Source organism: Diplotaxodon limnothrissa, linkage group LG20 (assembly GCF_057381915.1).
Source record: "Diplotaxodon limnothrissa isolate DT_005_m linkage group LG20, D_limnothrissa_male_GT1.1, whole genome shotgun sequence".
NCBI classification, from domain to species: Eukaryota; Metazoa; Chordata; class Actinopteri; order Cichliformes; family Cichlidae; genus Diplotaxodon; species Diplotaxodon limnothrissa.
The window spans coordinates 27,042,223-27,056,340 of NC_140615.1; the positions used below are offsets into that span (position 1 = coordinate 27,042,223).

General features: G+C 39.4%; 1 protein-coding gene across 2 annotated transcripts in view; it reads right to left on the reverse strand.

Annotated features, from left to right (window-relative positions):
• Positions 1–14,118, reverse strand: part of LOC146611086 (poly(rC)-binding protein 4-like) — a 38,876-nt gene that overhangs the window by 14,798 nt on the left and 9,960 nt on the right. The window contains exons 2-6 of one of the 2 annotated variants that reach the window (XM_085344044.1): positions 7,451–7,640; positions 6,585–6,608; positions 5,240–5,272; positions 3,602–3,718; positions 251–382 (exon numbers count right to left, since the gene is read on the reverse strand). In XM_085344044.1, the coding sequence (XP_085200170.1) occupies positions 251–382; positions 3,602–3,718; positions 5,240–5,272; positions 6,585–6,608; positions 7,451–7,558 (414 nt within the window). In that variant the 5' untranslated portion in view covers positions 7,559–7,640. Of the gene's footprint in view, positions 1–250; positions 383–3,601; positions 3,719–5,239; positions 5,273–6,584; positions 6,609–7,450; positions 7,714–14,118 lie in introns of those variants that run through there. The other variant, XM_085344043.1, reaches the window with a different exon arrangement.

Consider the following 14,118-nt stretch of genomic DNA (forward strand, 5'->3'; position numbering starts at 1 on the left):
TGTTCTTATTGAAGTAGCATACTTGAACTGTAAATGCAGCAATTCTAAATTAGAGTTTCTACTATATAAAATGCATGTGGGCAATTATGCAGCCTGCTAAAAACCAGAAAAAAAATGTAGAAGAAAATATCACTCCCTTCTAGGTACAGCTTCTTTTCTAGGAGATTCATTCTGTCAATATTTCAAATATGAACCTTTCTGTGAAGTGTGGGCATGGAGCATGGACTGGATTTGTGTTCTGGGTGCTCACCTCCCTGATCTCCTTTATCTTGGCCCCTCCCTTCCCGATGAGGGAGCCACACTGGCTGGCAGGGATGACCAGCCGGAGGGTAACCGGTGGCTTGGAGCTGATGGTGCCGTTGGCCACCAGTGCAGTTAAGTCCTGGAGGGAGATTTAGAAAAAAAGCAAAAATGGTTTTGAGAGTCAACAATAAAGCACAAGAAGGAAGAGAGGATCTAGGAGTATGGGTCAAGGAAGACAGAGACTGAACGCAGCTCATTTTACCAGTCAGTTTTGGATTCATAGCATCATTAGCATTACATCCCAGTCTAAAACTATGACACCAGTGAAGACAATATAATCATGGTTTGGGCTGGACCAGATATAGTGCAGCCAAACGTAATTACTGCTGCATCAACAGGAATCCAACAACAGAAAAAGCCAGTGGGATCCACACAGGAAGTGTCAGGTGTGAGGCAGATAGAGTAAAGAGCAATCCATCATCTGTACCTTATTAACCTCCGTCTCTGCATCTCTATGTTCCTGTATTGGGGTGGAGCAAAGTCCTGGAGTTAAATCGTTAGATTAGGCATGAAAAAGTTTTTTCTTTTGTAGATTTAATAAAAGGCTCCATGTTTAAGGGAAATGTAATGTGAGGATATGTTTTTCTTTTTTTTGTTCAGTTAGCATTCTTGAAACTCGTGTTTTAAAATACATTTTTTAAAATAAATCTATGATTCCTTGAGAAATATCCTTATTTACCTCAGGACTTCACTCAACATAGTTCAGGTTATTATTTTAACATTTTGAGTTAATAACTTGAAATTTTGAGGCAATAACCCAAAATCTGGTCTTGCAAAAAAATTTCTTTCCTTCCATTCATCCCCATTTCCTTTCCTTGCTGTAGATGACAGCTCAGTTGTTTCCTTAAGGAAACAATATCACCTGAATAACAAGCCTTAGCCAAAGTTAAACATTCAAACTTTTAGAGTAAATGCGTTCATATGCCTTTCTTATCAACATACGCTGCTTTGAAAGTGAGCAGAAACTGGATTTTGAGACTGAGTTGATGAGTGTTTTTATAGTGCAGGTAGCAAAACATCCATCTGATCTGCTGTGGGTGGAGATCGAGGTTTTAATTAATGAACAGTGTCTCTCTGTGAAGCTTTGAAATGTAAATATGCTTCCCATCAGAGTTCAACCAACAGCAAATCTGACAGAATGCAAAACATGCAGCTTGACTTGAATGGTTTGCACTCGGGCCAGTCTGTAAAATCAGCAGTTTGCCATAAAAGGGGACAGCATGTGTGTGTAGCCTTATGGGATTTTACTCATGAAGAAAACTGTATAATATGTCTAATATCGCTCAACTTTAAAATTTGAAAAGCATATTCTGGTGTGCCTCTTGTGAATCTCTGCTCCGCGTCTATATTTATCAAGGCAGATCGGGCTCTCTGACGTCTCGTCTCATTAGAAGATGCACACACGGCTCATCTGTACAATCACAAGACTCTCGGCGTCATTCTCTTGATTTGATCTAAAAATACGAGCCACATCTTAACAAGTGTGAACGTTTTGATACTTTCCATAGAGAAGAGAGGCTCTTAAAGCAAAATTGGTGGAATTAAGATGGCTGGTTATACAAGCGCTGCTCACACAAAGGGTTCCTCAGCTTAAATCCCCAAAGCATATTGTGCTGCTGGTGGGGTAAGGGCTCTAATACAGAGAGATTATGTGGCTTTTATGCATGCTGTGCTTCAACACCTGAAAACAAATTACATGTATGAAAGTGTTGCGAATTTCCTGATCATTAGATCACTGCATTTGCACAAATGTGGCAGCAGCTGGGGAAAACATGAGCTATAAATCACGTGAGCATAAAACTCACACAACTGATCAACAGCCAAACTGGAAATGAGTGAGGTCGAGCCGCTCTGTAATCACAAACTGTTGAGACAGAAACAAAAGCGTATACTAATAGTCAGTGGCCCAAATTTATACTATTTCCCTTTTGGTTTTAATTAAAAGTGTCAGACATACAATAACTCAGCTATGGTGGAAGCAGTGCACAGTGGGTCAGCCAACATGTTGCCATGGAAACTCAGGCGTTTCAGGGTGAGTGTGAAAGATCTTTAATGAATACTGCACTGTGCTCCCAGCCAGAGTATGTTTACTGAAGGCTGCCGACCTGAGCAGAGAGCACCTGTTCCGTTGCTCGTATCTGCTGCGACGCTAAATCACAGCGAAGGCGGCTCTCATTCCACCATATTAATTAGCACTGTGATAGACAGCCACCTTGGGGATTAATAGCATGAAGAAACTGCCGTACTTCACCTATAGATGACGAGAAGTGTACGACACATACTCATTAATGAGTACAAATTAGCAACATTTTCCTCTTTTAGTACCCGGACGGTTCATAGCACTCCAGAAAAGCATAAAGAAAATAACAGGAAGGAAATATAAATGATAGATGTAATCCAACAGCTTGCTGCACGTCATTTATAACGACATTCTTGCAAAGGTCTGAATGGTTTCGCAACAGCAGTTACATCCACCTATTCAAGATTTTGATCTGCAGAGTAATCTAATATGAAAGCACATCAAGAGCTATGCAATATAGTCAGTTTTTTTTCCCCTTCCATCACTGCAGTTTAGAGTATAATCGATAGCGATAAAAGCACATTAGTGGTAAAGCAGAGATGAAGCACAGGAAATGATTTCTTGTACTAATGTGACGAAATGGCTTCTTTCACTTTTTCCAGGTTCAGCAAACAAGATGTTATGGCTTCACTAAGAATTAGACAACTTCAAAAGGCAAACTGCACACATTTTCTGATTTCAGGTTGGTCTCCTACATGACAAACCTTCATATGCATGCAACTATTGTAAAATAAATAAATCTGAGTGTCACAGCAATGAATAACAGGCCTCATTTTAGCTTACAAACCTCTTAATATATACATAGTGCTGTATTACCCCAACAGAGCACTTGGCTGTCAGAGAGCAGGCTCATTGTCTGTAAAACTCCCTGCTGCTAAGACTGCTGGGAGACTTCCCATGATGCACTGAAGATTCTCCTCCTCTCCCTTCGTCTCACCCCCTGTGTCTATAGGCTGCAACTGCATATCATAACTTTGTCTTCTCTCTCCCATAGTTTATGTTTTGTCCAGTTTTTTGTTTTTTCTCTTTGCGCTTCTTCAAATCGTTTCTTTGCCCTCACTCCAACCAGTTATGGCTGTCCCTTTGAGTGGTTCTCCCAGAGGTTTCTTCCTGTTTTGCCAACAGCTTGCTCACTTGTAATATATTATATACTAAAACTCCTTAAGAAAATGATTGCTATAACTCAGCAGTATATAAATAAAAGTGAAGTAAAAATACCTCCTCCAGTTTGTATGTGATCATGGTAAAAGCTCTGAAGACGCTGTCTGTGGAGCCCGTGATGGTGATGATCCTTTCAGGACAGGATCCCTCTGAAATGTTGACTCGTGCGCTGCTCTGTTGAACCAGAAGTCAGCAGGTTATTTAAATTTCAGTAAAGGAATAGTTGGAAAATAAGTCCTTTAGCATTTGTTCTGTATAACAGTTGGAGGTGTGATGCTATATTTAAGGTTATATACTTAGCGTACGAACTTAGCGTAGTGTAACTTGTGAAGAGGAACAGGCCTGTTCCAGCTTTTTGGACAGCCTGGAGACACTTCAGTGATTGCCCCATTTCCACTTTTTTAGCTAATCTTCTCACAAATTTATTGGAAACAGGGAAGATAGAGCTGGCCTAGTGGATGCCTTTAGCACACTGTGTCCCATTTATGCAATACATAACATAAAGTGTGAAAAATGCTGAACTTTTTACCTTTGGTTGCTGTAGCCCCATAGTTAACATACAAACACAAATAACATATCCGTCCTGTTTTCTTACTCTTGACAACTAAAAATATGATACACATTTCCCCAAATTTCAGCTCGTTCTTCTTGGTCTGTTCTAAAGTGGCAGTACAGCTCATAATTTTAGAGAAAGTAGAGTGATAATGACATAACATTGACATGAGAAGGTGACGCTGTTTCTGCCCTCGTCTTCTTCCATTTTGTATGCTGGCATTTCTGGGTAAAGTGAGCAGACACAGGACTGTGTTCTGACCTCTGGGACATTTTCTCCAGGCAGCCCACTGACTCATTCCCCCCACTGTGACTGTAAGGCCCAGTGAGGACTGACAGGATGAGGCTCATATAATTGGGAAGTAACAAAAGGCCAGAACTGCCAAGCTAGATGGATGGATGAATGGATGACTACCACTAGTGAGAGGTTTGTCCCTTGTCCCATGACCTAACTATTCTTCTGTTTATCCGTATACCTCATAAAATACGACATAAAACCTTAGCAGCAAGAGAAAGAATCAAATGTGCTGTAAAGTGTCAGCCTAATTACTTTCTAATACAAAGAGTTATCCAAGCCGCATTAGTTTGACTGCACCCTTGAGATTTATAAAGAGGGAATAGAGGAGCAGACATAGAAAAGAGGAAGTTGTTTTAAGCAGGAAAAAGAAATAGAAAAGAAAATTGAGAGAGAGAGCAGCTAGATGAGGTGCAGTGAAGAGAAGAGAGGGAGGACTTAAATTGAAAAAGGTGCTGTTATTGCCCAAAAGGCAATTTGGACAATGCACCTGTTCTGTATGCTTTTCAGACTCAAACCTCCAAAACAAGAAGAGAGAACTGAGCTGTATTATTATTATTACATGCAACTGCCAGAAAGCCTGACCAGTATTAGACGGCCTCTTGAGATTAAATTATGTTTTCTCTGGAGATGAACATACTGAGGGCCTAAAATAACAGAGATCTAGTGACTTCATGTCTTGATGTAAAAGATAGGGACAAAGTGGTGCACGGTAACAGCTAGTCACATCAGAGAAGCTGCATTCACTAGTCTCAAATGACACAAAAACATAATAATTAACACAGCAGAATGCTAAACAATTCTATTGAATGGTGTCGGAATGGTGATCGAAATCATGGACACTGTACCTCTTCCCGTATTCGTTTCACAGTCTCTCCTTTCTGAAAAAAGATAAAACGAAGGACAGCTTTAAACAGATGCAAATGTGCTTCAGTTCACCAAACAGTTACAACACATTGTTAGGCAAAATCTGCCATTTCTAACCACGTTAGATGGAAATTGCTCAGAAAAAAAAAAAAAGCATCGATAAGGCTTCAGTCTGCAGTGTATGCAGCGATGTTGTCATTTGCACTAACTTTGCAAAAACATATCAAATATACAGCATCTGAGCATATGAAGGAAATGTACACCTGCTGTAACGGCTGTGCTCGCAGCGCGTGTGAAGAGCTCCTGCCAGCGACAATAACATTTTGTCAGACTTGTGTCACACTGCAGCACATCCTCCGCTGATTTTTTGATTGCTTCGTCTCCCCTCTGCTATTTTATTTTGGCTCAACTTCATCCAACCTGTCATACCTCTGTTCACACTTTCGTGCAGCAACTGACGACCACTTTCTTTCACCAGTACCAAAAGCAATGTCATCTCACACCTCGGCAAACACTGTTGTTTATGATCTCGGGAAACGTATTACTTGGAGTCTATTGTGACTGTGCTGCTGGTGTTCTATTGATGGGGAAAGGATGAGAGGTTTTCCCAAAGAGATAGGAAGGGGAAAAAAGGCTGGAGGGTGGAGCAGTTATTATTTAGACAACTTATTAGCTCGAGTACTTCAGACTCTGTCGAGCTGCACAGTATGCCCCATATTCAAATGCTTTCACCCGCTTCCTTTTTTACATTTTCTGTTGTCCACATCCATTGCAAAATCATTCTTTCCAGCACTTCACAGTTTTCTGTATTCCTCTATTTTTCTTCTTTCATCCATTGTGATGCCTTTTGTAGGTGCAGAAGGCTCGATAGTAGGGGCTACTGAAGCAACACAGTCTCAATAGGCATTTCCTAGCAGACACTAAAAGTGCCCACAAGGGGCCAACTGTAATGCAGTATGTCTTTGGAGCTCAGTTTCAACAGGAGGCTTGCAGTCGGTGCTCTAATGTTTTTGTTTGATGGATTACTATGGCGCTTTGTGAAAGGTGGGGGAGGTCTTAAGAGGGTTGGTTGAAGACAATTACATTTAGGATGGGAATATTCAGAACAGCAAGTCTTTGTTACAGAGCTTTGTGTTCTGGTGATTCAAAACAAAATCAAGGCAGAGGGAAATTATTCTGCAGATGCTTTGAATGATGGAAAATGGCTACTGAGTTATATAAGAGCAAAACATCACCCATATATTTTAAATCACTGTTTTTTTAATGATTATTCCCTTTATATATGCAGATATGTTTACGAGTAGAATTAAAAATAGGAATTCTCACCTTTCCTATGATGCTGCCAACCTCCTGAATGCAAAGGGATGAAGATGATAGAGCATAAATAGAAACCAGGGAAAAGGCAAAAACTGATCACCCTCATAGTAACTGTTTATTTTTAGCATGTATGATTATGAAAAAAAAAAAACATTTTCACAGGACTCTGTGCACCTGTGAAAAACTAAGTACACCCCATCATTCAGTACCTTGTAGAATCACCTTTAGCAGCAATAACTTAAAGTAATCGTTTTCTGTGTGACTTTATTTGTTTAGGATTTTTGCCATTATTTTCATTGAAACACCTTGATTTTTTTTACAGCCATTTGGTTGTGACCTTTTTTTGGCCAAGCTTTGACGGCCTCTGTTTCACTCTTTGAAACCATCTTGACTGTCAGTGACTCCGAGATGGCCAGTTCCTGTGACTGCAGGACCCGTTCATCATGTTTGTGCTCATAGGCTTTGTTTGGTTCTTGACACATGTGGCTTGGAGTTTCTCTAAGCATCGCACGGTCTGACTTTAGGGTGAATTTGCTGGGATGCCCACTCCTGTAAAGACTGTGGTATTGTGTTAACACGCAGCTGAATCCTGGAGGCCAGCAAGCTGCCAGAACTTGTGCTTTTACAGAGGTGCTCACTCTTTGTCATAATCAATTAATCAAATGCATTTGATTATCAGTGCCTGGCTGCTGTTTGCCCTCTTAATTCCGGTGGAAACAGTGAGGGTGTGCTTAGTTTTTCGCAGGCCTGCCTATCACATAATCCCGTGAAAGCTTTTTATTTTTCACATGACTGTGATGTGTGAGGCTGTGACAAATCTTGTGCTTGAAAATGCCTTGAGTGCTGAAGCATGCGTGCATTCATTCATAAACAACCTTTCCATGCATGAGCAGTCGTAGTGTGAGGGTCACTCCCAAGCCCCCGTCGCCAAAGTCCTGCTCACAGTTCATGGTGATGTGGGAGTGGCACTCAGGGAGACGCATGAACAAGGCTCATTCGCTGGTCACACAGTCAAGCGAAGGCCAGCACTCGTTCTGTGGTTGTCCGAGATCGTTCAGTGCTGCTCTGGGAGAGAACAGAATTCAGAACCACACATATGCTCATGCATACACTATTGTTTCTAGCTCATGGATTTCTGAACAAACATTATAAATACTTGAAGAGAAAAATTAATTCAGCAACATCATTCACTGAGCACTATGTGGCACTATTATAACTAATGGTGTTCTCATTCATTTCTGGGAAATTGGATGCTTGTGCTGTATCTAACTCTATTGTTTACTAAACGATAATTCTGGAAGATCAAAAAAATTCAGATAAATGAGGACAAATCAAAGCGGAAATCAAACACATTTGTGACACGGAAGAGCTTTCAGGCAGGCAGAATGTAATTGTGAGCATCTCGGTGAGAAAGTTGTTCATTAGTTCAAGTCGATGTAATATCGATGGCGAAATTCATAACAAAGTCCTAATGAACACCACTGTGCATGCAGGGTATTGACCAGGAGCACCAGCAGTGTCAGCGATGCTGCATCTCATCATAGCTTTGGGATTGGAAGAGACTGTGGGTGGCCATCGATGACTAACTGTGTCTTCATTACCTGACAAGCAGTTTCTCTCACAGCAAGCTGAGTGACTTTTAAAATTGGATGTAACAAAGAAAAAAAAAAAAAAGAGTGTAGCAGGAGATTCATGCAAAGTTAATCAAATTCATAAAATGGAAAATGTTTGGGGCTTCTTTGGGGATCTGATTTTATCTGCTCCATCACACTCGGATGGAGGGAAAAAAAGTGTTATGGCGAAGCGGAGCAGAATTTATACACAGACAGCAAATTAGATGCATCTGTAGTCATCCCAGGATGACATTGTGGCAGCAGCTTTGTGCATGCCAGTTATTTGACAAACCGAATGATGATTAATGCCTGAGTCACCTGGATGCTTACAGTCTTAGCATGACGTGCATAATTAGTTCACTGAGTCATTTTTGCTTCCTCTTGTTATTTTTTTTTTTATATTGCCTTACATTTGTCAGCATGGAGAGCAGAAGTGCATGTACAAGGGTGAAAGATGTGGATTGCTGCATCTAAATAAAACTGTTTCTTATTAGTTTTAGAACTTTCCAGTTTCCAATTTTTTAACAAAGTGAGCAACAATATTTTTTTAGTCTAAACTAACTAGCTAAGGTTGGCATCACGTACCAATCAATAAATTAATAATTGGTGTATAAATGTTGAACATTTGTGAAAAATGTTGATCACAATATCACAGCAAGAAGAAATTGGATCATTTTATTTTATTTTATCCTTGTTGATTAGAATAATAACGCTTTGGCTAAAAGCTAATGTCAACTAGTGAGCATCGTCAAGAGCAAAATGGCAGGCTTTAATGTTTCCAAGTTAATCATCTTAGATTGATGTGTTAGCAGGCTATATACTAATTAGCACTAATCCCAAGCTACAGCTGAGGCTGATGTCATTATTGTTACTGCAGTATTCTTAAAGGTTCAATAAATGAGATTATGAATATTGATACAACAGCACATGGCTCTTTGCTATGTAGATATGAATTAGTAAAATAATGATCTCTTAGCAAATAGTGAAGTCACATTTATAAAGAGGCTACTTCAGCGAGAGGCTGCTCACTGCACATGACACTGGCTCAAGCCCCATCCCCACCCTAACTCTAACCACACAGACCCATTTGGCTCTGCAGTGAGCGCCATTTGAAACCAGGAGCCCTGCTGTTAAACCATCCCTGTGTTTTGTTTTGTTTTGTTTTAAGAGAAAAGTGGTAATAAAGGCGGAAAGGTGGAGCACAGTTCAAAGCATTCAGTCAACTCAGACCCCATAAAAACTGATAACAGAGAAAATTTTAATTAATGTATTTATATATCACCCAACTTAAGTGCACTTGTTTTATCTCGGTTTTACTGCTCTGCTTTACTCTCTGTTTTACAATGTGTCTGCCTCCTCTGTGAAGGAGTAGAGTTAGCTTAATTAACATATCACCATCTTCCCCTAATCTCTACAGAAAAAATACATAAAAACAATGCTTCCCAAGCATCCTGCAAAACAGCGAGTATTGCTGAGCAGAAACTCCCAAAAACAAGCTTGGTGATGGTGGCAAATGGAAGCAATAACCAACAGACGGTAATAGCAACAATCGACCCCTTGGATAATAAAGTAGGCTTAAACCACAACCAGCTGCATCAAATGATTCTTTGTGGGGCTTCATAGCACATAACAATTAAAGCTCAAATTTATAATAAAGAGTTTTTTAAAAACACTATTCCTACATGATATTTCCAAAGTGTAAATATTATTTTCTCTATTCTGTGATCTACTATAGAGCTACATTTGTGCTTACCAATTTCACCCATATCAATATATCTGTGCTCCTATCTTCCTTAGAAATTATATAACTACTTCTTTGGTCCAGTGGACTAAAAAAATTCGATACCTTTGACCCTACAGTAGAAAACCTTTTCAGCGGCAGAGTGAGCATTTATTCTGTGGTTCAGAAATTGTTATCATTTTCTTTAAGAATGTCATTAAGAATAACAAAATTATCTCCTTTGACTCTTTATTTGAAAAGTATAAAATTTGCTATGAAAAATTCAAATGTCCCTTTAAAGCAGTCCTGTAGACAGTTGCTAAAGATCAAACCAAAAACCTTAAAGTTCCTTTTTTAAACCTGTAAGACAAAATCCAACACATTAATCATGCAATACTAACTAAGATAAAAGATGCCTGAAAACAATGCCGCTTGGGATCTCATTATTAGCTACATTTACATGCCAACTTCAGTAGTTTCTCTGAGTATTAACTGCCAAAAAAAGTTCTGAATCTGTAATTCAAGTCATCCAAGATGACACCAATCACAAGCAACAATGGGCCATAAGTTAAGGTAATCTAATTTCATTTAAAAAAATATTTAGACTTCAGTCTTTGAGCTACACAACAACAGTGATCCTAACACTTGTATGGCAACAACTGCTGTGTCACGCAGATCAAATGATTTGGGATGTAATGCACTTTTAGCCCAGTGCTTAACTCGAATGAGATGGAAGGCTGCCTGTCCCCATTCAGTGGATCAATGAAGTCATGACCTGCTCTGAAATGAAGAAGGTGAGATACTCTGTTTATGTTTCACTTAAGAATATATATATTACAGAGTGTCTTCTTTTCTTCACTGATTATTGCTTAGGTGTAAACAACTTGTACTTTATATAGACACCTTAATTTCCATGCACTGTAAATCTGTTGTTTTCTATTTTGCTTTTGTTATCTTTCTTTATTGCAAGGAGGCAAACAATTGTTAAGTGTTTAAATAACTAAGTTTAACTGAGTGAGCATTGCCTCTAAAACAGCCCAGGGGAGGCTACATGGACCCATTAGCTCAACTAAGTTTTGAAAAACAAATGAAGAAAAAAGCAATGCATAAATTTATAAATAATGATGTTTGAGAGTTTTATATAATTTAATAATAATTTAGCAGTATGCACTTTCATATGACTGATAGCTAACCATCTAAGGTCTACGCCATCATAACCCTAACCCTGCACTTTGGCATGTCAGTATCAACCATTGCTAGCAAAATGGTGCTTTGCAATATCAAAGAAAAACAAACACCTGAATCCTAAAATATCTACTGAGGTGATCTAAAGTGTAACACTAAATGTAATTCAGAACATTTGAGCTTTTTTAGGTATTATTTTACATAGTTTAAAGGTACCAGTATGACATCATATACAATCTAAAACCCTTCTGTGACATTTACAGTAAAATGTATCCACACAGCATAGAAAAATATAAGCATGATTAATTTGTTGGCTTCAACCTATTTTCTTAAACGTATCAAACCGTCAATAAAATCCACATAACTGAACTGTTGGGATTAAACTGGAATATAGTTTAAACTCTGCACTTTCAATACAAGTTGAAATGGAGACTCTCTGAGACTGCTGCATCTTTGGAGTCAAGCATGTTCATTGACTCCAAAGGGTTAAAAAAGTTGAAATTAAACTTTTGCTACTGTATCTTAAGTAGTTCTGAAGCTGTGACAACATTTGTCCACAAACAGGCAGACAAACGCCTGTCCAGCAGCTTTATGGTGGTTCTTCAGTGTCTTGGGGACTACATTTTTGAACCATGACACACATGCACTCAGAGGGCGAAAACAACAACAGCTACGTTTTTGCAGCTAGTAATTAACGTCTCCCCTTTGACTCATCAAGGCCACTTGTCTGCCAAACACATTCCAACCAGCCTACAGTGCTAATGCATACCAGCCTACTGCTGCAGTCCTTCTGACAATGCCTGACTTATGTGTGTGCGTTTATAAATCTACATTCTGTCTATACATTTGGTGAGCTATAAGAGGAGATCATGTTTAATAAATGGCTGTTATTTTAGAGTAGATCCTATTCCGCAGTGACTTGTTGTAGGCAGGTTTATTGCTTTTACTTAACGTGCAAGGACATCGCTGTTTGTTTGATTTATTAATGCACTGGATGCCTGCAAAGACATGTTCAAATACTTGCACACAACCTTCTTAAGATGTCGCAGAGGTTGACTGTCTCTGTGAGCTTTATATTCCCACCGTGGCCATGGCACGTCTAACATGCTAGCCCATCAAAATGTGGCAGGAAGTGGAGCGGAGTGCCTTTGTGCTGGATTCAGTTGCATCAAATCAATCAGCCTTCATCTGCTTTTTTTTGAAAGTGATGCTCATTGGATTGACTTACAAAGCTATCAGTTAGGAGCTCATCTACATACAATTTCCATAAATATCAAACAGAGCCAAAGGGGCTGGAGATAAACAAAAACTGGAGCATTTTACTTGCCATCAGCTACAGATTTAAGGCTAAGTAATCATGACTTTAAAGTTGATCGATGCATCCTGAACACATGTGTTATCACAGAGCACATTTATGCAACCCGTAGGCTAACTTCATTATCTTTAGGCACTGAGGGGCATGGCTAAAATGTTAGCACTTATTGCATTAGGAGTTAATGGTTAGAGGGATCATTATGTGCATCTCTGTGGGTTGATAACAAGGCATGTGCTCTGTGTCTGTGTGAGGGCGGTGAGTCTCTGAACTCTTCATTTCCAGAATCCCAAGCAGCACTGTTGCAGGATGAACAGAGCCCCTCTGTTCTAAATTAGACCTGGTAACAGAGAACACGGAATTAGCAAAGTGCAGACTGCAGCACTAGGCTGCCAAACTGCAGTCAGACTAGGAAAGAAAGGTGAAGAGTCCACCTACTGTTCTGCTCCTATGTCACTTATATTGTGACCTGGGTCTTGCTCTGCTTGACTGCATAAAGCATGAAAGAGCTTCAGTTATGAGTCACTGCTTTTATCCAGCCTTATATACACCGGATTAGGCATGACTTTGTAACACAAAGACTGAAAACAAATGACCATAAGAGTCCTTGGTTACTGTTGACTAAGTAAAAGTAGCCAGGTTCAAATAAATTTTTTTTTGGGGGGGGGGCTGCTATGCTAAACTGACCGAGTATGTAATAGCAAAGGTCACCACTTTATTAGTTCATCTGGATGTTTACAAAAAGCAGTTTGGGTAATAACTGATTCAATTCAATTGTATCTATACAGCACCAATTCACAGCAACAGTCACCTCAGGGCACTTTACACTGTAAGATAAAGACTTTCCAATATTAAAGGTAAGAACCCCAAACCCTTATCAGCAAGCACTTGGCAACAGTGGGAAGGGAAAACTCCTATTTGCCAGGAAGAAACCTCCAGCAGAACTGGGCTCAGGAAGGGCCAGCCATCTGCCGTATCGGTTGAGGGGAGAGGGGAAAGAAAAGATGTTGGGGGCATAAGAAGAGATAATTTTAGCCTTGCTAGCAGCTTGGCTTTGGGAAGGCAATGCCTACACCAAAATATCTCAACAAATAATTCTAGTGGTCATGTATTCTCCTAATTTTGGTTATTCTAACTTGTTTTTACGACATCACTAGGCTGACTTTTATGGATTTTACTGAAATCATTTTTGCACAGATACAGACTTTCCTTCTCGCTTGTGTCTCTGTCACTTTTTGCTTACTAGTATCGCTATACTGCTGAACTGTTGGATGGAGCTTTTGCATTAACATTTGTGATTTTATGGACATTTGTGTGAAAAATACTTAAACTAATCACATTCTCATTAGCCTTAGCTGTCCTTTTGGATTAATGCAAATGATCATGTCAGCATGCTAAATTCACACGAGAAGAACAGAGCTGACGAGCCCCAAAATGGAGGCCAATGTGGAAGCGTATTAAACCTCCTCTGGTTTTAAAAAATTAGTTACGTTTGAATGGAAGTCAATGGAAAATGACCCTTTATATTTCACCTCGGTATTCCTGATGAATTTATGACTGTCAGTTGCTAATTTTGCTAAGTTATTCATGTTATTAGCTAGGTTCAAATTAGTGAATACAACAAAATGGTCAAATAACTGTTTCCATTAGTGTAAAAAAACAGCAGTGGCAAAGCAGATTATGTTTTAGAGTGGTCGCTTCTTGTGACTGACA